Source organism: Thunnus thynnus, chromosome 14, assembly GCF_963924715.1.
Source record: "Thunnus thynnus chromosome 14, fThuThy2.1, whole genome shotgun sequence".
NCBI classification, from domain to species: domain Eukaryota; kingdom Metazoa; phylum Chordata; class Actinopteri; order Scombriformes; family Scombridae; genus Thunnus; species Thunnus thynnus.
The window spans coordinates 1,005,367-1,027,581 of NC_089530.1; the positions used below are offsets into that span (position 1 = coordinate 1,005,367).

The 22,215-nt window shown below is 39.8% G+C and overlaps 1 protein-coding gene across 1 annotated transcript in view; it reads left to right on the forward strand.

Annotated features, from left to right (window-relative positions):
• LOC137196572 (heterogeneous nuclear ribonucleoprotein L-like) overlaps nt 1-22,215 on the forward strand; it is a 62,028-nt gene that overhangs the window by 34,877 nt on the left and 4,936 nt on the right. The window contains exons 7-13 of the mRNA XM_067609257.1: nt 5,937-6,009; nt 15,870-15,941; nt 18,257-18,474; nt 19,568-19,689; nt 20,399-20,600; nt 21,252-21,309; nt 21,507-21,605. Coding sequence (XP_067465358.1) covers nt 5,937-6,009; nt 15,870-15,941; nt 18,257-18,474; nt 19,568-19,689; nt 20,399-20,600; nt 21,252-21,309; nt 21,507-21,605 — 844 coding nt within the window. The remainder of the gene's footprint in view (nt 1-5,936; nt 6,010-15,869; nt 15,942-18,256; nt 18,475-19,567; nt 19,690-20,398; nt 20,601-21,251; nt 21,310-21,506; nt 21,606-22,215) is intronic.

Consider the following 22,215-nt stretch of genomic DNA (forward strand, 5'->3'; position numbering starts at 1 on the left):
GTGCACATTAAACCTAAATCAGTACGTATACATCAACAAAATACAGTCTATGCTTAGCCGTGCTATGCTATGCTATATACCTAGTATGTTACCGAGTCAATGGAGGGAGAGAGATGCTTTGTGGCATGCTGCTTTTTAGTTGCTGAATCTGTGGGTGAATCAGGCCGAAAAGAGTTTTGCTCCAAGGCTAAATGATGGCTTAGTCAGTGCTCCCGTCCTGCAGATCAGAGGGCCCAGGTCACTGAGGAGGCCGCCCTTCATTTTCAGAGTTAGCAGCTCAATGCTAAAAACTATTGACAGGACAGAGGAAACTATCCAAGGGGAAACAGAATTAAACATTTAGCTTCTGAAATATTTTTTAGACAGATAAGCAAAAAACAAGTTATTTTCTGGTTTTGGTTTAATTTCTATTCCAGTTGTCAGTTTGACAAGGAAAATGGATTAGGGGAACGGGAAAAACAGGAAAAAACAGGAAGTGGAATACATTTTTTTAACTCACATGAAAAAACAAAATAATGCATTTCTTTATCCTGTCATCAAACAAGTTGAACACAGCTTTGGCCGGAGGGTTCACAGACCAGAATGCAATTCCTGTGCCTAATCTGCCAGAAAACAGAGGACATCAGTTGAATAGGCGTCCTTCAATGTGGCCCAGGACACACTGCATTTACACTGCTAAATGAATGTGGCCACATGCGGCCCAGACAAACTCCGAATGTGGTCTGAGTGATCGGATGTCAATGCGTCCTCAATGCGTCTTGGGTGCGTTCACACCTGTACTTAGAGCCTTAGAGTCTTGAGACATGTGGTCAGCCGATGAGACCCAACACATTTCAGACTGGCAGACTTGCACTCTGCATATTGACAATTTATGTGAATGGGTCAACATACTTCACCGTCCCTTGCAATTGATCAGTGTTGGACACATGACAGACAAGTAAGTGAGTGCGTGTGTGTGTGTGTGTGTGTGTGTGTGTGTGTGTGTGTGTGTGTGTGTGTGTGTGTGTGTGTGTGTGTGAGAGAGAGAGAGAGAGAGAATGTGTGGATGAGTGAGAGAGTGTGTGGATGAGTGAGTGTGTGGGTGAGTGAGTGAGAGAGTGAGGTCTGAACATTACACAATACACACCCATTATAAAATCACTATAAAATCTGAAAGTGTCCAAAAATGTCATAAAATGTAACCTGTGATTTCATAAAAAACATAGTGGCTATCAAAAAGTGTCTTTAGTCCAACAGAGTTCCAAGTCTTGTGACCCATTTAAACTTTTAATCATGTTTGTGCGACTAAGTGGTGTGGCTCTAAAGAGGGGTGGCTTTGATCAGTTTTTTTTCAAAGTTTTTCTTTATGATTTCTCATTTATTTCAATGGGCCCAAAAACGTTTTCACATAAAGTCCAGAATTCTAAAGAGGGAAGACATGTATTACATGAGCTCCTAGATTTGCATGTATTTTTGTCATTTTAAATCGAGAAGAACAAAGTAAAACTTTGGACAACTTAAAGACAAGATGAACGACAACAGGAAAGCAAGCTAGCAGGAGTTAGCAGGAGCTTGTTGCAAGGAGAGAAGAAACAGTAGGAAAATCAACAAACAACAGATACTCAAAAGGTAGTGAGTAGGCCTACATATAACTAACAGAAGAAACAACACCCCTGGACTGTTGAAAGCCTTAAATTATAGTTGTTTGTTCAAGTGTTACAAATAGACTACCAAGAATAATTTGAACTTTTATGTTTTATGAGGCTCAAAGTGTTGGGCCTCATACTCCATGTGCATGAGACAAAGGCAGGCCTGCAGTCACAATGCCTGATAACAAGGAAGGGTGCCAAGTCAAACAAAAAGAGTCCAAAACGGACTCCATCTCCCGACATGCTTTGCTCAGTTCACCCCTTGGTGTGAAATCGTCTCTCATTGGCAGAGGCGCGCCAACACCTCTGGGAGTGATGGCAATGCAGCCGTGATGTCACCGCAGCTCTGCCTTTCCATTGTAACTGCACCAGAGGAAGCTTTGCTTTCTCTGTGAGCCAGTTCACTAAAGGAGGTAACCCCGTGCACATGTACCTTTTTCCCCACCAACTAGAAGATTCTCCCCTCACTGGACAAGCTGAGACTTCGCCCGTTTTCATCCAAACACAATCACCAGATCCGAGACAGACCGCTGCTGCAACCCAGTACTTTCAGTTTGCCTGCAGAAGGGTGAAAGGATTTCTCCACAGAGATGAAGAACTACCTCGTTTTTAGCTGAGTCGAGTTTTCTCTGCAACGCCCACTGAGGATCAGCTGCCATCAAACCCACCGACAGAGCGTGAAGATGGCCCCGTCAGTGTCTGAGCTGTGGAACCGAGCCAGACCCAAAAGACTGACTGAAACATACACGCTACTCGCTCTCTGAAGTGACCAAGTAAGTGGCGTCTGGGCAGAGACAGTGTTATATTGTGTGTTGTTAGCTTTTAGCTTTTTAAGCTTTATTGCTTGTGTTGTTTGTTGTGAATTGATGGACTGCCGAGTCCATTTGTTCTGCTATACTCGAGGAGTATTTGAAGTTTGCTAATGGTCTTGAATCAGACTGACAAAAACTCAGCACAGCTCTCACAACAACAAATGGAACAGATGAGAAAAGAGCAAGAATGCATACAGACAACCCATCAAAAACAGTTACTCAAAGACAGAGAAAGCCACACGAAAGACCTATTCACTCTGACCAAACAAGTGACATAGCTACAGCAAGAGAAATAGAGCCAGAGGAGAGAGCTTGTTGCACTGTCAGAACAGGTGATAGAGCTAAACCACGAGACAGAGTCACAGGAGAGCTTGCTGCTCTAAAAGAACTTCTGGGAGAAATGCAGCTGGAGAGAGAGTGCCATAAGATTCAACTTGTTGCTCTGACAGAGGAATCCAGGGAGAGGGACAGAGCACTGGATGGTTTCAAGGAACACGTGACCTCCCTCACTGAGCCTGAGCCACTGATGACAGTCAACACACAGCAGTGAGTTCCTCCCAGATCACCCAGCAGGATGATCCCCTCTCTCAACCAGAAAAGGCGGAGTCCAGCAGCCATATCACACACTCAGATGGTCCCATTAGACCAGATAGTCCCACTGCAAAAGCAGATATTGTGTTACTGAAAGACTCAAATGGAAATTTCATTAATGAGAAAAGACTTTTCCCAAGGCTTAAGATGGCAAAACTTTGGCGTCCAAACACAGAGGCAGCCATGGGTATTCTCTCTGAGTTTCACCTTGGCTTCCCAAGCCACATCCTAATCCACACAGGTAACAATGACCTGAGGGCACAATAGGAGAGACTGGCCCTGTCTCCTAGAGCTGCCACTGAGAAGTCATGTCGCACCTTCCCTAACTCTAAGATAGTGATGTCCACTCTCAACTTATTTACCAAAAAATGTTACAACAAACAGTCCATTCAAAATGAAGATATATGGGAAAATCATTTTGGAGATCTCTATAGAAAACCTCCAAAGAATCAAGCTCAAGAGCAGATTTAAGAAAAAACTGAAAGATCTTGAAAGTGTTATTAAGAATTATCAGACCCCACTGGATTACCTTATCACAGAATTAGAATTAGAAGACAAACTGAAGGTTCTGCATCCCCAAAAAAGCAGTAGTCTATAGCAGTATTCTAAATTAGAGAATTATAGACTTCCTCATCGTGCACAGTGTCTTAAGCAAAAGTCAGATTGGGTTCCTTCTAAATTATAGAACAGCTGACCACATTTTCACCCTACACACACTAACTGATAAATATGTAAATAAATATAAAAATAAAATGTAAAATAAAGACACAATTCATGCATGCTTTGTTGATTTAAAAAAAGCTTTTGATTTATTCTGGTATGAGGGATTATTTATTGAACTAATAGAAAGTGGTATGGAGGGGAAGTCTTTGTAATTAAATCAATATATGAAAATAGCAAATTGGCTGTCAAAATTGGAGATAAACACACAGACTTCTTCCCACAGGGTGGAGGGGTAAAGCATAGCTGCAACCTTACCCTCTTCAATATTTATATTAATGAACTGGCATTGTCATTAGAACAATCACCAGCACCTGGTCTCACTCTTAAAGAGACAGAAATCAAGTGTCTGTTTTATGCAGATGACATGGTCATACTGTTTTCTACTAAAGAAGGCCATCAGCAGAGCCTGGACCTTCTCCATCAGTACTGTCAGACCCAGGCCCTGACAGTTAACATGAAGACCAAAATTATCACCTTCCAAAAAAGATCAAGGTTTCAGAGAAATCACCCAACATTTAAAATAGGTGGGACCCAAATAAAACAAATACCTATACCTAACTAGGTTTACAAATTAGTACCACAGGAAACTTCTGCTCTGCTGTGAAGGAACTCAAAGAGAAGGCTAAAGGGGCTTTCTATGCCATCAAGTATTCTGTTCATATCCAAATTCCAATAAGGACATGGTGCAAAATATTTAAATTAGTTATGGAGTCGATTGCATTGTTTGGCAGTGAGGTATGGGGCCCCTTACTACAAAATGTGGCTCGGCAAAGTGGGACAAAAATCCAGTGGAAACCCTGCATGCAGAGTTCTGCAGACGTACTCTCCAGATACAAAGAAAAACCCCAAACTCTGCATGCAGGGCTGAATTAGGCCAATACCCTTTGTATTAAAAAAAGATCTATCAAATTCTGGAGCCATATTCAAAAGCGCAACCCTACCTGTTACCATTAACTGCCTGTTACCATTGGGGCAGCTGTGGCTCAGGAGGTAGAGCAGGCCACTAACTGGAAGATCGGAGGGTCGATCCCCAGCTCCTCGAATCTACATGTCGAAGTGTACTTGGGCAATATACTGAACCCCAAATTGCTCCCATGCTGTGACATCAGTATGTGAGAGTGTGTGTGATGAGTAGATTGGCACCTTGCATGGTAGCCCCTTACATCAGCGTATGAATGTGTGTGTGAATGGGTGAATGTTTGCATGCAGTGTAAAGTGCTTTGAGTGGTAGACTAGAAAGGCGCTGTATAAGTGCAGTCCATTTACCATTTACCATTAGAAAGCCCTTGCCTGCCAAGAGTTGAACATAGAAAGGAGTCTCCTCAGCCAACTGATCCAGAGGCTGGCTGACCTTTCACCTTCTGATATCACAAAGCCCAGCCAGCCACAATGCAGTTACACTATAACTCAGAAGACTAGACCTAACCAAATTATGACTAAAAATATAAAAAATAATAATAACTAAAAAAAAGAGAGAAAAATACATCCCTTATTGGAATGATATTACATGCTCACAACACAAACTAACAGAAATATGTGGCCCTAAACAGTATACTGTGGCAGTAGACATTGACAATGTACAGACTGAGTGACCATAGTGTGGCGATAGAAAAGGGCAGACACAGCAGTGTTGGCTGCTAAATATGTCACTTCCTGCCACAACAAAAGAGACAACCAGTAGGACTTAGACATACAGGCAGACAGACATTTATAAATATACTTGGACTTACCATACCATACCATACCATACCTACTTTTTTTGTTATCCCTACTATTAACATCACTTTGTTTTGTTTGTCTTGCATTGTTAAAGTCACATTGAAATTGCACCAATACTAACTTTATTGTGTGGTGTATGACTGAGCCAGTGTGTGGGTGACTGAGTGTGTGGGTAATTGAGTGAGAGGATTTGGGAGTGTGGGTGAGTGAGAGAGAGTGTGCATGGACAGATGTTGAGAAGTGAAACTTAACTTTTACGTGGTTATGATGTCATGTAATTGAATTGTCAGTGAAGTTTTTGATTCTAACAGCAAAAAGCCTGGTTTTCCTTTTTTTGACCTGTGAGAGTGAATGTTCGATGTGACAGATTGATCACTGCCCTGTAATGGTCAAATGCAGTTACTTCATGTCTTTGATACTTTCAACTGCATCCTGAACACCTCCTTCATCTTTGTGTCTACAGCCAACACGTCTGAACGTGATAAAGAACGACAATGAAAGCTGGGACTACACTAAGCCATACCTGGTCAGACGAGGTAAGAGATATACTGTCTCTCTCTTTCTCCTTCGTTCCTTTATTTGATACTTACATTAAAGTCATCCCATGGCCATTACACATTTGGAGTGACTCTACTTTGTCACAATACGGGAGATCCTGTGATGTGGAAGGTAGGACTCTGCTTTCAGTCTTCTCTGTCCACTATGACCATCCTTGAGTCATTTACAACAATAGATGAAGATAATGTTAGTTTTCAAAGTCTTCAGTCATTATGGGTCAGTTTACCAGCTGGATTAAGAGTGTAGTCATAAACACTCTGGACCGTAGACCTCTATCACACCAAGACTCTTCCGCCTCCCGTCTCCATCTCCAATCAAAACACTCTCACACCAGCCAATAACCGGCCTCTCACAAGCCTGCACCTCCACCACCCTGGAGAGCAAGAGAAACATAGAGGGAGAGAGAGAGAAAGAACAGAGAAAGAGGGATGGACGTCAGGCTGACCATGCACAGCAGCTTTCTTTCATCTTCACCTCCTCCAACCCAGAGAAACAGAAAGAGAGGGAGAAAAAGAGATGGATCTCACTCCTCCTGACCACCATGCAGCTGCTGCTTCAACATGCCCAGGAGGCCTCAGCCCCACCTCTGTCTGCAGGACTCCAGTAGCACTACCTTCTATCTATCTACACCATCCTGTGTCTTTAATCTCCTCCTTTTTCTGGAGAAGTAGTCTTGCAGGGCCGGGGAATCTAAGACCTGATGTCTGGTCCACACAGTCTGTGTAGCTCCTCAGAACATCTAGACTCTAGATTTCACTCTCAGTGGTTCTTTAATGATGATCATGTGGGATGCTGCCTGAGGAAGAGCTCCAAGCTTGAAACACGTTGCAGTCCAGAGTAGCTGCTGATTCAAGCCTTTTCTGTGTTCTTCATGCCATTTAGTGCCTGTATGCGTGCACATATTGAGCATATTAAATTATCTCAAAGTTTTGCGTTTGAAGGCTCCCTTCCTTTTTTCAAAGTATTGACCCATTTGAGAAGCCATTTCCCACTGTTTTCCTGTGGTCTTCTAGCAAACAAATGAAGATTTATTGTTTACCCTTAACTTATTTTGTCTGTTCTGGTTACAGACTCAACATTGTGGACCAGACTTAACAAGTTGATGGTCAAAAGTTTGACTAAGCGAGACTACAGTTGTAGAGACTGGCCTAATCTGTGCTCTCTGTCACTTTACTCCACCTGAATTAGGGCTGTCACGATAGCAAAAAATGTCATGATAATGGAAACATCTCAATATCATGAAAAACATCAAGATCATTACAACATGACTGAAAATTAGTATGTAGCATTGTTTGTAGTGTTTTTAGCATTTAGTTAGCAAATTCAAAATGACCTACTCTTTTGTGCAAAGGCTTAACAAAACAAATCCAGTTTAAAGATAGAGAGATAGATATATCAGTATCTGTTTTGACCAAATCGATAGATGTGTAAATTAACGTGAGAGACAGAGAGGGTGGAGGCAGTGTGTGTGTGTGCGTGTCTGTGTGTGTGTGTGTGTGTGTGTAACAATTGATGACAAAGTAACTGTAGCTTTGCTATGACGTTATGTTCTGATAAACTCATGTAAAACAGGTGGAGGCAGTATTGCTACAGCTTACTCTCAGTTGGAGTGTAGCAGGATGGTGGCTGCAGAGGTCAGCTGTACGATCAGATGTTTTCCTCTGACCATCACTGTGGCTGTTCAGTCATAATGGAGCTTTGACATGACAAAAGTCGAGCGATGCATTTAACATTCAGTCAGACGTACATGAGATGAACTGAACTAACTCTGTCCTCTTTATGAAATCCAAATTATTCCAACAATATTAAGTGAAACTGTTTCCTATTCAGAATATTATTTATTTGACCAGAATGTTGTGTGTGTGTGTGTGTGTGTGTGTGTGTGTGTGTGTGTGTGTGTTTGTGTATGTGTGTGTGTGTTTGTGAGTGAGTGAGCAGGTGAGCAATGGGAAATGAAGGAAGAACAGGAGAGATCTATTTTTGAGAAAAATCAAATGAAATTTAACCATGTTTGAAAAGTAAGACACATTTACTGTTTGACAAAATGATAATAATAATATTAACAATACAATAATATTGCTCTTTTTACTTTTTTAAATATTGCAAAAATTGTGAAAACCAGTATATCGTGACACCCTTAATCTACAATATAATAACTGCACAGCTAGGCGTGTGCATGGATCTCTATTCACATACAGTAGCTTTTAGAGAATGATGATTGAGATATTTTTGATATTAAGATTTAGTGAAAACAGGCCAAACAAAGGTCCTACTGTTATATGACCAATCATAATCTTTGTTATCTATGCATGGTCCTGTGTACAATGAACTACTACAAATGCTGCATTCTTTGTACTGTGTTTGTAGCTGAGTATTCTTTCTGAAATGTCTTATATTGTGTGATGTTATTAAGGTTGGGGTCAGTTCGTTCTTAATTCAGTCAGTTCAGGAAATGACATGAACGAACACATCTGTGACATCTAAAGCATTTTTATAGTCAAATTATTTCAAAATGATTTAGAACAACAGAGCTAATGACTGCTAATGATGGTCAGTCTGTCTGTCAAGCAGCATAACTACTGGCCAGACTGCCATGGCACTTGCTGTGGACTGTTATGGCATTTAGAGTATGATTCACTGTATTTTTGGTGACCCCTCTAGCCCTACTGTCTTATTAGTCCAACTACTGCCAAGAATGTAAGAATGGGAAAAACACATGTTGTTTATTCTGTTCAACACTCTCCTATTGTGCGGTGTAATGAACATTGCAGCCTCTAGTGGTTGCTAATGACACTCTGACAGTCTTTTTTCAAAAGAATTCATGGTTCATGACTGATAGCAAGGTGAACTGATCCCAACTCTGTTATAGATGACATATTTACTAAATAAATATACATATCTACAGTGTTATATGTTTTCAACGGAGGCACATTGCAAAGACAATGAAAAGATATGGACAAATCATAACAGATTTATCATCTGAATATCTGAGTAGCGTCGGGAATTACTGGGGCATACAGTCTTCAATAAGAAGACAGTATTCTATTAACCTGAAGTTCAATACAGACAGAAAGGAGGGGGAGAGAGAGGTGTGGATTGTATGCAACAATTGGTATTATCAGCTTTTGAGTCCAGATTGTTACAAAATACATGATACATGTACATCTGAGCCAAATGACATATTTACTTAGATACTGCAAATTACAGTCAGGGCACAAAATTTTGCATCATCATGATTATTCAATTTAGCATTGTGTTCACTAACTTTCATCAGTGATTTTTGGTAAAACCTTTCAAATTTGACTGGAATATTGTTGTGGTGGCGCTACAACCACCACAAGCAGTGCTCCAACAGTTGAGGTAGTAAACAGCCAGCTGTTTGTGTTATGCTGAATTATGTGTTAGGCCCAAAGTCACTCAGCTGGTAATTTAATGATTCTATCACAAGAACAAACTAATCACTTGGAGGAATGTGCAACAATATGGAATAATTCTGAAGAATATCAATATATTTTAACAACACTCTCCAACCAGTAGATGCATTTAAATTAGCATAAAAATATAAGTTGAATAAGATTATAGCAGGAACATTGAATAAATCATTCTATACTGATCTATAAATACTGATCTATATATATGTCCACCTACTATTTTGGTTCATATATATGTGCAACAGCTCAAAGTACAAAAGAGCACAGTGAATCATGACAACAGTGACTCAACCAAAGGAGAAAATGATGTTGTTGTATTCGCCGTCCTTCACCTCACTTCTTATAGCAACTCCTTGTCATTCTTCTGTTCTTTCATTTCTTGTCACCCTCTCTCTTTTATTCTTCTCTTCTCCCTTCATTTTCTCTCTCTCTCCTGTGTTTCCTTCTCTTGTCATTGACATTAGCTTTTAAGCCCACATTATCCAAACTGTGTGTGTGTGTGTGTTGTTGCATTGCATGGCTCATATTGCTGTAGATCAGCTTGCCGTGCACAAGTTCACAGCCCAGCACAGAGAGGAAGCCCACTGTCCTGGCACAGTCAGATAAACACTTAGTCCTCAGGTACAGCAGGTCCCTGTGGATCTACTGGAGTTGCTAAGTGACTGTAGGTTGATGTAGATTATAATTTGGTTCTCGTCTGATGTGCTGGTAGTAATCACCTGCATGGAGCAGCTGCTAATCAAACCTCCAGGAGATGTGGTCTGAGAGGGCTGTGCTTCGATTTGTTTTTTGTGGTTCATTAAACACTTGTGGGAGGTCACATGATTCTCAAACTATAATAACTATAAATGTGACAGTTATCAATACACAGTAAAAATGGTTACATTTATAGTTAGCATACTAAAAAGAGGATGATGAATTTATAATGTTTTTGGTCGAAACGGAATAGCCAAATGCTTTTGAACACCACCCAGTAAAGAAAGCTTGTTGCCGTAATGCTCACCACATGGCTACAAGAGAGACTCCCAGTTCTCCCAGTTCCATACTATATACTGATACTGTTAAGGTTACACTATGTACCAATGTTGGCAATGAGGATACAAGAAATTGATTTATGTACTTCACCAAGAATGTGCTAACAAGAAGTGATACATGCTGATACATGTGTAAAGCAGATGTCAATCAAACTGTGACATTAAACACTGCTGCAAATTTCATCTTTGACATTACAAATTATGAGCCAGGGTTTATTATTGTAGTTTTTTATTACTTTTATTTTATTTAAATTTATTACTATTATTTTTTTTACTGATACTGTTGCACCACTGTCCACACTCACCACACTCACTGATTTTCATTTGCATGCTCTACTGGCAATCTGAAGTTTACTTTTGTCTGCACAGAGTTTTCCCATTGTGAAATTACATTACATTACAGACTTAAAACATGGTTAGAATTAGTACACTGCAACTGCAACAGTAAGATAAAGGTGAAACCAGCCCTTGTTTGGCTAACAAAGCAATGGTGATCATCAGTGATAAGGCATCAGACCTCTCCTTATTACTTTTCAGGAAACAGGAATGCTTTAATAACCAGCAGGCTGAGAGTGCAACACTTTGTGCAAACCAGTGGCTGCACACATGCATTGAAAAACCAAGTAAATATTTAGCTTGTCTTCATGAAGTTAAGACTAATCTTTAAGTGATTATTTCAGCTCTAGCTTTTGAAACTAGACAACAGTGCTGGCTCTAGCCTAGGTGGCGTCTTAAGACAGATCTTTGATGGAGCTGAGCACTCATACTGAAGACACCAGCTATACTCCAGATGTATACTGTACACTATATACATTTGGACTCAGTGTGGCTCACCAGTGTAAAGAGAAGGTTGATTACTGTTAGATCCATGCAGTGTCGGAAGATTTGAATAATTAATTAGGCACCCACACTTTGCTAGCTGTGTTTTTGCAGATGTAATGCTTCTGACTACAAGTATTTATCGACAGAAAATAAAGTAATTTATACACTCTACAGACACTTCAGTAAGATCAGTCATTAATTTTACAAAGTACAGACTTTGGCAGTAATAGTTGTGTGCATATAAATGTGCATAAGATGAATACTGATAACAAAGTGAAAGAAGTAAAAGTCAACACAAGTGAAAGGGGTCTATTTTGAGACTTTTGGAGAGGTTAAAGTGTGTGCCTCTGCACAAAAACAGCTCTTTGTGTTTGTAGTGGCAATAAGATGTTGACTGAAGTTCTAGCATTTGCCTAAGCTGTCTGTGCCAATGAAACTCTTATATTCAGTTATTTGTGTCAGCTCAGTCTTTGGGAAAAAGCTCATACAAAAGTCTTTTCTGCATAGTTAAGATTCCTGATAATCTCTGACACTCAAGGACTTGTGTCGATTGTCTCCATATTCAGGGAGGAGCAAAGTCTCATGGTCTAGATTCTGAATTCTATAATGTTCAGAGCCAGCTCAAATATCCCCTCCTTCTTAAATGCAGTACTAGTATGGATGATATTTATAAAGCTTGTTACAAATTACAATCACAATTATTTGTAACATCAGGGGTAACATCAAGGCTTTAGCGAGGTGATTACCAAAACTATAGATGCAAACGAGCCCAGGCACAGTTAATCTGATTTTCATTAAGCGCCACTAAGTAAGATGCTGTGCTGGTAAGACACATGTTGTGGATGACTGGAAGCAACGGGACAAAAATAATATTTTTGTGTCTGGTTTGCTTCTCCAGTTGAGGAAAGAGGACATAATGGTCAGCTTGGTTTCCCCACAGTTACAATGGACCCAAACAGCGGATCAAAAGTATCAATACCATACCGATACCAGTAGCATATAAACTTTTCAAACCCATACGGCAGCATAGTGCACTTCTCTTCTATCCATTCCTACACTCAGTATGTTCTAAACCATTCTAGCCAATAAAGAGCTTCTGTTTGCACTCCTGTGGTTTACCTGTTTACTTCTGTTGCTTTCAAACAATATGAGCCTGCTCTCCACCTGTAGTCTTATCAAACTTTATGACAATACAGTTGAGGAGTGGAAACATTTGATGACAGCGTTTTGTCTCAGTTGGTCCTGTTTATCATTCAGTGAAGTTCAAACCGTCACATTAGAAGAAATATCTGAAGAAGCTAACCAGGTTCACTGCACACACCAGTGAAACATGCACACTAATTGCATGCTGATAATCCATGGTGTGAAGGTCAGTGTAAACGCCCATCCTGCTGTCTGGATTATCTCCAGGCCTTCTCACTTTTCACATCTCTCCTCCCTCTGAGTGGAAGTGTGTGTGTGAGCAACCTCCAGTTCTCCTCTTTTTCCTCTCATCCCTACATTTATGAAGCAGATTCATAAAGCCCTGGGATAGGCTTATATTTTCTGCTCAAGTTGAAATATTTATTCAGATTTTGCTGCCTCAGGAAAATTGTGTCTAATTGTCTTTCGTGTGCATGTAGGGGGGCGGGAGGGATACCTCTCTCTTCCTATCAGCTGACTGGGGAAAAAAAACGTCAGTGTCATTTCAATGTGCCTCTAATGTACTGTATAGCTTGAATGTAATATATACTGTATACTACAATATGTAATGCTTTCAATTTGTGACAGCTAGTGATGATGGTGATGTTTTTATCATTATGATGATAATGTAATGCAGGTTGATGTTCTTTCGTGCTGAGGGAGAAAAAAGAGAAAGATTGCTGTCTGATGCTTCACAGGTACTGTCTCTTTCATTTCTCTGTTCACATGACCTCTGTATCAAACCTGCCCTTTCTAAATAAAACCACATTCAAGCTGTTTATTTCTTTTTTACTCACCTCTGTCATTACCATGAAGGGTATAGATCTTTCTGCAGTACGGAATCTTTATTCATTAGTGTGGTTTATAGAAGTGAATGTATTTTGAAATCATATACCTTCAACATGACTTCCTTTTCTCACACTTATGTGGAGCATAACTTTGTGTCTATTTTGATTTGTTTTTGTAATTGCAATATATGAATAATAGATGTGGCGGTATGGCAATGTGTGACATGTGTGGGGTCTTTTTTTTGGGGAAATTTGAAAATCCAAATGTATAACTAAATGTCAGTATTATAGTGATACTTAATAATTGCAGGATTAAATGTGAACCCCTGTGTTTGTAGTTTGCTCCACCATGGAGAATGCAGACTGTCATCAGCTTGGATTAACAGCTGTTATAATTAATTCTGTTTTGTCAAATTCTGTAATCATCCATAGAAACTTTTCAAACCAGTCCTGCAGCATAATCCTCTGCTGTTCATTCCCTATTCCTGTATACATGGATAATATTTGAAATGGATAAGAATCAGTGAAATCCACAGCTCTATTTTTGGGATGTTGTATGAGAGATTTTTTTTTTCCATAAAAGGAGCATGTTATTGTGGACTGGATTGTTGGTGTCTGTTGGGTACTGCAGTAACTCATCATTAATTTGACTATGTGTTAGTGGGACAAGATGTATTTTAGGGTTAGTCTGCAAAAATCAATGTAATTTCAGTGTCACACAGCATGCAAAGCCCATTCATGCAGTGTCATGTACTATGTCTTAGAGTACGTAGAAAGAGAGAGAGAGAGAAATTCCTTTTAAATAAAACATGGTCTCATTTTCCTAGTTCTGGCCATTGTTTCTATCAGTTATGAAGCAATTGTTGAGATCTGGAAATACAGTAACATCATTACAAACTACAATATCAGACAGGTTATGAAAAACAAGCAGTCAGATGACCAGCCAAACTTTATGCAGACGATATAGTTTCTGGAGATGAAGCACTTCATTTGGAGGTCAAACTCAAATTGAATGCACATGAAATATTTCTAATAACATTGTTCAGGAAAACTGTGAGCTACAGTAACGAAAGTAAGTACAGTTGAAGCAGGAAGTGGGTCTTTAAACTGATGGAAGTTTACCACAGACACTTTGGATAATAACTTTACAGCTCGTCTTTGTTTTTTCTTCCCAGTGAGTTTGACTAACCCTGGGGTTTTTCTACAACCTGTCTAATTGTCTGGCTGCTCATGTTTCTTGTCTCATCAGACTCCTTTTTTACCGTGTTCCCAGATCTCAGCTATTATTTTGGTGAGAACAACACTGACAGTGGGTCTTGGGTTCTGGCAGGGTTGTGCGTTGTCACCTGTTTTGTTTGGGATTCACATGGGCACAATGTGGGGCCTCAGGATTGCTTTTTCCGGATAATGTGGTTCTGTTGTATTCATTGACCTGTTGTTACCCCAGATGTAGTATCTCTGGGGTCTTGTTCACAAATAATGAGTGAGGGAGATCAATAGGTGGATTGGTGTGGCCTCAGCAGTAGTGTGGGTGACTGAAAGGATAGTAACAATGACAGCACCATTTAAATATGTTTTATGAAACGTTTTATGCACCTTGTAGAGGTCTGTAGAGGTCTGACCCATGATGATGTCTAGCACCTTTTACCTCTGGCCACAAGTGCTTTGACAGACTTCTAATAACATTCGCACAATAAGTTAACTGTGGTTAATAAGATGGTTATATGGGTTGCTTATACAGTAGGAATGGTCCATTAAAATTCTCATTTCCATGCTATGGAGCTTAACTAATGACTGACAACTTCCCCTCCACATTATCCTCCACAACATCACAGCTTCCCTTCAAGATCAGACATGCTCTTTGTGGCATGATGCTGCTGTGGTTTAACTTTGTGGTTGTCTAATAGGTTAGGATTTTTTTTTTTTTTACAACTGGGGTCTTTTTTTGTAGTTTTATCTATCGTTATAATATTGTTCTCACCAAGTTAATTGCTGAGATCTGGGGACACATCAACCTCGCTAAAGATAGGTTCAACAGGTCAGGAAACAAGCAGTCAGACAAACTTGAACTTGTAAAACTTCATTTCAGATATGCTCACTTTCAGTGTGACCTTCAAATAAAGTGCTTTAGATCATCTGGACTGTTTACAACCTATCTGATTATCTGGCTGCTCGTGTTTCCAGACCCGTTTGTTGCCATTACTGCTGTAACAGCATCACGATTGCAGTGTTGCATGCAAACTTTGCCTGTGATTCATGAAAATTGAGCTCCCTATAAGTTAATTTTAGCCTTGTCTGGGACTAATAACCCTCTGAAGAGACAGTATCATATTGTAGACAGTGATGTGGCCTTGTTCTGGATTAAATACCTTTTCCAATTATATTGTGGAGTTCTCTGAAGTAGTAAATGCAAAGTCTGTATCTGTGAAAGAAGACCATTGTTTTTCAGTAAATTACTCTGGGCCCTGCACACAATCTAATAATGTGTGTGTGTGTGTTTGTGTGTGTGTATGTATGTATGTGTGTGTGTGCATGTGTGCGTGTGTGCGTGTGTGTGCCTGTGTTTGTTTGTGTGTTTCAGATCGTGGAAAGGGCAGGCAGAGACAGGCCATTTTAGGAGAGCACCCATCATCCTACAGCGATAACGGCTATGGTAAGAATAAAGGCCCACTGCATGTTTCCTGCACTGGGTTCCACAAAAGAGATTCCCTGCAAGTGCCTCTCAAAATTTGAAATAGCGGCCACTGATTACTTCATCATACTTCATTCCAAAACAGACCGCTAATCAGATATACCTAAAGACCAGAAGAACAAAACAGGACATAGAAAACATCATATGTGCTGTACAATGGCGACATACAGCATGGATGTCAGTGGTGGCAGAGGGTCATTTTTGGTATTTATTCCATCTCCATTCCTATTGGTCTTAATTTTGGATCTAGTGCTATAAGTGGTTGCAGCACTGATATTGCTCATATTTGGTTACTTGATTGTGATTTAAGGGCTACTTCTACATACTAGGCCTTATGCTTGTTTGGTGGGGGGGCTTGTTTATCTACATGTGGAGGTAATGTTCCTACTGTGGTGGTCCACCTCTCCTGAGTGAATGTAGAGGAAACAGTGAATGTATAATCAGTACTAGATACAGCGTTGGAGACAAGGCTCCGTTCCTTCCTATGAAAGTTGGTCTGTGGCGCATGAAGCCAGAAAAGTTACTTCCTGCTGTAAAGAAATTACCCAGATTAATGCATACTGCACATGCTCTCTGGGCCCCTGCACCCATAGAGTGTGTGCACCAGAGACTTCTGCTGGCTAACTTCGGGTTTAGCCCTCTGCTATCTTGAATGAGGAAAAAAATAATTCAATCATTCGGCTCTTCTAGACTTTCCAAATGTTATCAAATTCTGAAACAAGTCATTCCCCAGGGGTTCTCAAAAAAATGTATCCACTGTTTTACAGCTGCTCCTTTTCACATAATTGTGTGTGGGGAAAAATGCTTTTTGAGCTACTGTCAGACCCGGAAGTTGTAATCACAAGGTTTAGCCACTATGTCAAATTGGCCTCACAGCCTGGTGCACTTCCTGGGGGCTTGAAATACAGCCACCATAAAACTTTTCCTGCTTTCTTCTTCTACAGCAGCCTTCCTGTGTGCCTGTGATTGTGTGCCTGTGATTAATCAACAGTGCCACCTGTTGGAGAGCAATGGCAACTCCAGCACAGAAGACACTGCAGCTTGCACTAGCATGTACACATTAATTATTACACATTAAGGTGATGGTGCACGGGTCTCTGTATGGAGCATGCTGAGAGCTTAAAACACACACACAACACACTAAGGATTGTGTCATTTTTGAGCCGGATTATGCTCAATAATTGCATAAGGAACAACTTACAGCTGCTCCTAATGATCACACTCTAAGTGAAACACCGGTCACCATAAAGAGGGGGAGAAGCAATAATCGTTAAAGTACAGGGATAATAGCAAACATTTTCAGACAGTCTCAACTGGAAGGCAGTCATAGTATCATACACAACAAAAGTGACCGAAACAGTTGATGGAAAAAAGAGCAAGAAAGAGAAGTTGAAACCCTGCAAACTTTCTCGCACACTTGGCCGATCACTGCATGAAGTGGGTGTGAATGTCAGATTGTCGGTTTCAGAAAGCTAAAGGAACTGTCAGACACAGCCTCCCACACCCCCTTCGTGAGGGTGTGGGAGAGGTGGATTTCTGAAGCTGCTCAGCCATCCGACAGACACTTTGATCAAGTATACTGGCAGCTTAAAACTGGTAACTGTATCTGCTGCCAGTCCCCATACCTCAGAGGTGAAACTCAACACTCTCCCACACATACACACATTCACCCATCTGTAGGTGTAGATTGCCAGTCATGTGTAATGGTCAGAGTTGCAGCAGTAGGTATACCTTCACCTGCATTTGGAAACTGATCCCTGCCAATTTCACTCTGTCTTTAATTTAAGCTGTCTCTCATTTGTATTACTGTACTTGCAAGAACCCTCAGTAAATGCATTTCCTATGCATTAAACGTAACCTTAAATGATAGGTTTGCAAAATGTACAAGTCGATCTTAATATAACTCACACACCCATGTATACATTGAAAGTTACTGGTTGCTGTAAATCTTTTTGACACAAAATTCCTCTGCTGCAGTCCAGCAGTCCAGATAAACACTGTGTCAAAATGTGTCCATCTTCATAAAACAACACTTTCAGCATTAACCTCAGTGACATATATGGCTACATTTCCATTAACTTGCATCTTAATCACTGCAATCACAAGTGAGGTATCGCTTATTGTGAAGCAGATTTTACATCACCATACTACTTCCTGAATACTCCTCTCTATTGAACAATGAACAATAATAATAGAACAGATAGTGTTGTTACCATGACCTTCATGTCAGTACATTTGAAAGAGAAACTCAGCTCATATTGTGTCTTCCTCTGCAGGTCCACCCTGCCCCCTGCTGCCTCTGCCTGGCAACAGCAGGTATAAGCTTACCTCAGTGGATGTTCCAGACATGGTGTCCTACCCTCTGCCCCAGTCATCTTCCTCTTACTCTGGCCATGCCCCTAGCTCTGTTGCCATGGTGAGTGGCCTCCATCCATCCAAGATGAACTGCACCCGCATCTTCAACCTCTTCTGCCTGTATGGCAACATTGAAAAGGTAGGTGTGTGTGTGTGTGTGTGTGTGTGTGTGTGTGTGTATGTGTGTGTGTGTGTGTTTGTGTGTGTGTGTGCGTGTGTGTGTGTGTGTGTGTGTGTGTGTGCGGGTCTTTGAAACGGGTGTTGCTGTCTGCTGTTTGAATGATTGGAGTGCAAAAATGTTTTGTTGGTGACAAAAAAAAGGATGCTTCTTTTTGCTTCTAACACCTTTAGGACCCATATATCACTCAGTCCCACCCTGATAATGGATGAAATACTTAAAGCTGCCAAATCAACAAATAATGTTGCATCCCTGGCAAAGATGGAAAATCAGTAGAACTTTATTTAACCTATTAGGACATCCTCGGTCCAATATAGTTAACCTGCTATATGAACTACACCATAGAACACTGTCATTTTCATAAAAACCTCAATACAGCTCTTATTACTGTTAAATCCAGCAGGGATTTAAATGCAAATGGCTGGTAGTTTGTGTTACAATGTGCAAAAGGGCATCCCATTTCACTGATTAATGCAGATTTAAAAATACTCTCCTAAGTATTAGCAAGTATCAGCAACTTGAAACCACCTCACTAAGGGAGAGGTATTAAAGAATTTAATTTTGGTAAGAAATGTATTAATATTATACAGGTGTTATATTTAAATGTATGAGCCGAGTATGAGTGGGAGAAGGGCTCTATTTATTTAATATCAACTACAGAATAACAGGGCCCGCTTTCCCCATTCATCATCAACATATCTATTGAACCATTTGTAGTTATCCACAAATTAACCAACAAGAAAATTCCAGCACATAACTCCCCCTAAAACCATGAATTGATCTTTATTCTGCCTGAATTAAACAAACAGGATATGAGGTGTTAATCAGTGAGCTTTGAGGTGTTAACAGGTGTGTGCATGTATGTCAGCAATTTGTTGACAAAGACTGTAGTGTCTGGTTTTGTCAGCACCGTCACAGCCATAAATACCAGGGACTGAAGCCACTGAGAACATTCAGCATTAACAAACCTGTTTATTAATGGTGAAAACATCTCCACTGTAATGTATTTTATTTTTATAAAACAGCTGTTAACTGGTAGTGTGTGTGGTTGTAGGTGAAGTTTATGAAGAGTGTTCCTGGTACAGCACTGGTTGAGATGGGAGATGAGTATGCTGTGGATAGAGCCATTACACACCTCAACAGCATCAAGGTGTTTGGCAAGAGACTCAACGTTTGGTGAGAAGGACATGACACACATACATCCACCACTCTGTTAGTTCTTAAAGTTAATATCTTCGTATGGAGAGAAAAGATCGTGTAACACATCACCATTACTGAGACAAATTTCTCTCCATATCTTCCACCATGTTTGATGCTATGAAAGCTCTCAGTGCAAATATGAAAAAAAAACGTAATATTGCAAAATTCTAGATCCAAAATGTGCCACATGATTGTTAAAGGCAGAGAAAAGCTTATTGATTATCTACTGTAACAAACTGAAGAGGCTAGTTCACAGAAACCACCACAAGTCTAGTGTATGCAAGGAGGACCTGTGCTTTTATAGATTTGTTAATCTGTTTATTATGTTTTCAGTTAATCATTTCACCTATAAAATATAAAAAAATCCTACAAGTACCCAGCACAGTACAGTCCAAAACCCCAAAACATTTCATTTACTCTCTTATAAAACAGAGAAAAGCAGTAAATTCTTAACATTGGAGAAGCTGGAAGCAGAGAATGTTTTGCTTTTTTGCTTGATACATTACTTTAACAATAACTGGTCATTTGTGTTCTTACTATGACATGTTAACATTTGGGTTCCGTGGGTTTTATAAATGAATATAGATATTGATTATCAAAATTGTTGTAGATCAATTTTATTTTGATAAGTTTACATATAATTTAATCAACAAATCATTTTTGATAATGTGTGTGTTGTGTGCAGTGTGTCGAAGCAGCATGCTGTGATCCCCAGCCAGGTGTTTGAGTTAGAGGATGGCAGCAGCAGCTACAAGGACTTTGCCATGACCAGGAACAACCGCTTCAGCAGCGCTGGACAGGCCTCCAAAAACATCATCCAGCCTCCTTCTGCAGTGCTGCACTACTACAATGTTCCTCCATGCATATCACAGGACCATTTACTGAGGGTATTATATTTTTGTCTGATTAATGTCCTTTTTTTTTTTTTTTTACATGAAGTTTCAAATACAATAATGATACTTCCCTCTAAGGTGCCTATCCCCCTCCCTCTGTCTTCTTGAACTTAAACCTAGGCTTTACAGTGTTCAGTTGTCCATTGCACTCTTCACATTATGGAATAATTGCTGTTGATTTATTTGCTAATCCAGGCTTGTTCATGACATCTCTCTTAAGCAAAGTTATAAGAGTCCCCAATTCTCCAAAAACGTAAGAAGTTTTAATTCTATCCATACAAAAATCTGATATGGATGGATATTTAAATTACATATATACAGTTCGTCAATGTGTGCCTCTCATCAATATCCAAAATATATAAATCACATGTGTGTACATATAGAGTACTTCTATTTCTAAGTATAGCAAAGATGGACATTTTCATATATATCCAACATAGCTTTACAAATATACACATTTTTAAATAGAGAGCACAAATAACTAAATCCTAATCCCACGCACTAATTATGAATTTGAGAGCATTTATTATGAAATTGTGTGTACACTGGGTGGAACACACCTCCAGATCAGGCCTTCTGATGACTGTAGTTTTACATCAAAATCTTGCCTCTAGCAGCTTTACTCATCTGCTGTGTGTTTTGCAGCTGTGTACGGAGCATGACGTGCCTGGCTTCGTCAAATTCAAGATGTTTGATGCCAAACGTAAGTAGAACTGCAATGTTTGACTTTCTGTTGGTCTGGACATGTTATTCTTTTGTAGTCAGTCTGTGAAAAAGACTAACTGACATCTCTGTGTGAAGCAATGAATTATAAAGTGATATAAATGAATTTGTTCATCTCACTTCCTTCTCCTACTCTTTGTCTTTCCTTCTCTTCTGTGATTTTTCCTCAACCATCAGCCTCCTCTAAGACCATCTCTGGCTTGTTAGAGTTTGACAGTAAGACCGAGGCTGTGGAGGTTCTTACTGTTCTCAACCACTACCAGATCAGGATACCCAGTGAGTCTGTCTGAAATACACCTGCTGTCCTGCAAGCATTCATTTACTCTCTGTCAAGATACAGCGCTACTATATTTACACATGGAGGTCAAATCTGTGTATATTCAATATACAGTACACTTTAAAATGCACTTCTTCATTCTCTTTCATAACACAGATTGACATGTCTCACTTCCTAGAAGTTTTTATTTCTTCAAAATGACAATAAACATTTTTCTCATTTGTTATCCAACACTATTTTTATAACCCCTTTGTGATCATGAGTTTTTTGTTATGCTATGTTGCCAGTGGTACACAAGCAATTTGTTAGTTTGTTGTAAAATACATTCAATAATATAAGTAAATGTAGAAGGGAAGAAGAAAGCCAGCAGACACTTATACAACTGTCTCCTCAAGAAAACATCTGCATCTTTTCTAATGAAACAAACATGCAGAGTGTATCATCTTTCACTTTACTCACACTTATTGTGTATGAACCTCCTGGTTGGACTGGTGCACTAACTGGTGTTCCACCGGTAGGTATCAGTATGTAATGTATGTTCAGTTCATTTTGCACAGTTCAAGTGCAAGTGTTAGTTTGCTAATATGATACTTATATATTTTTCAATAT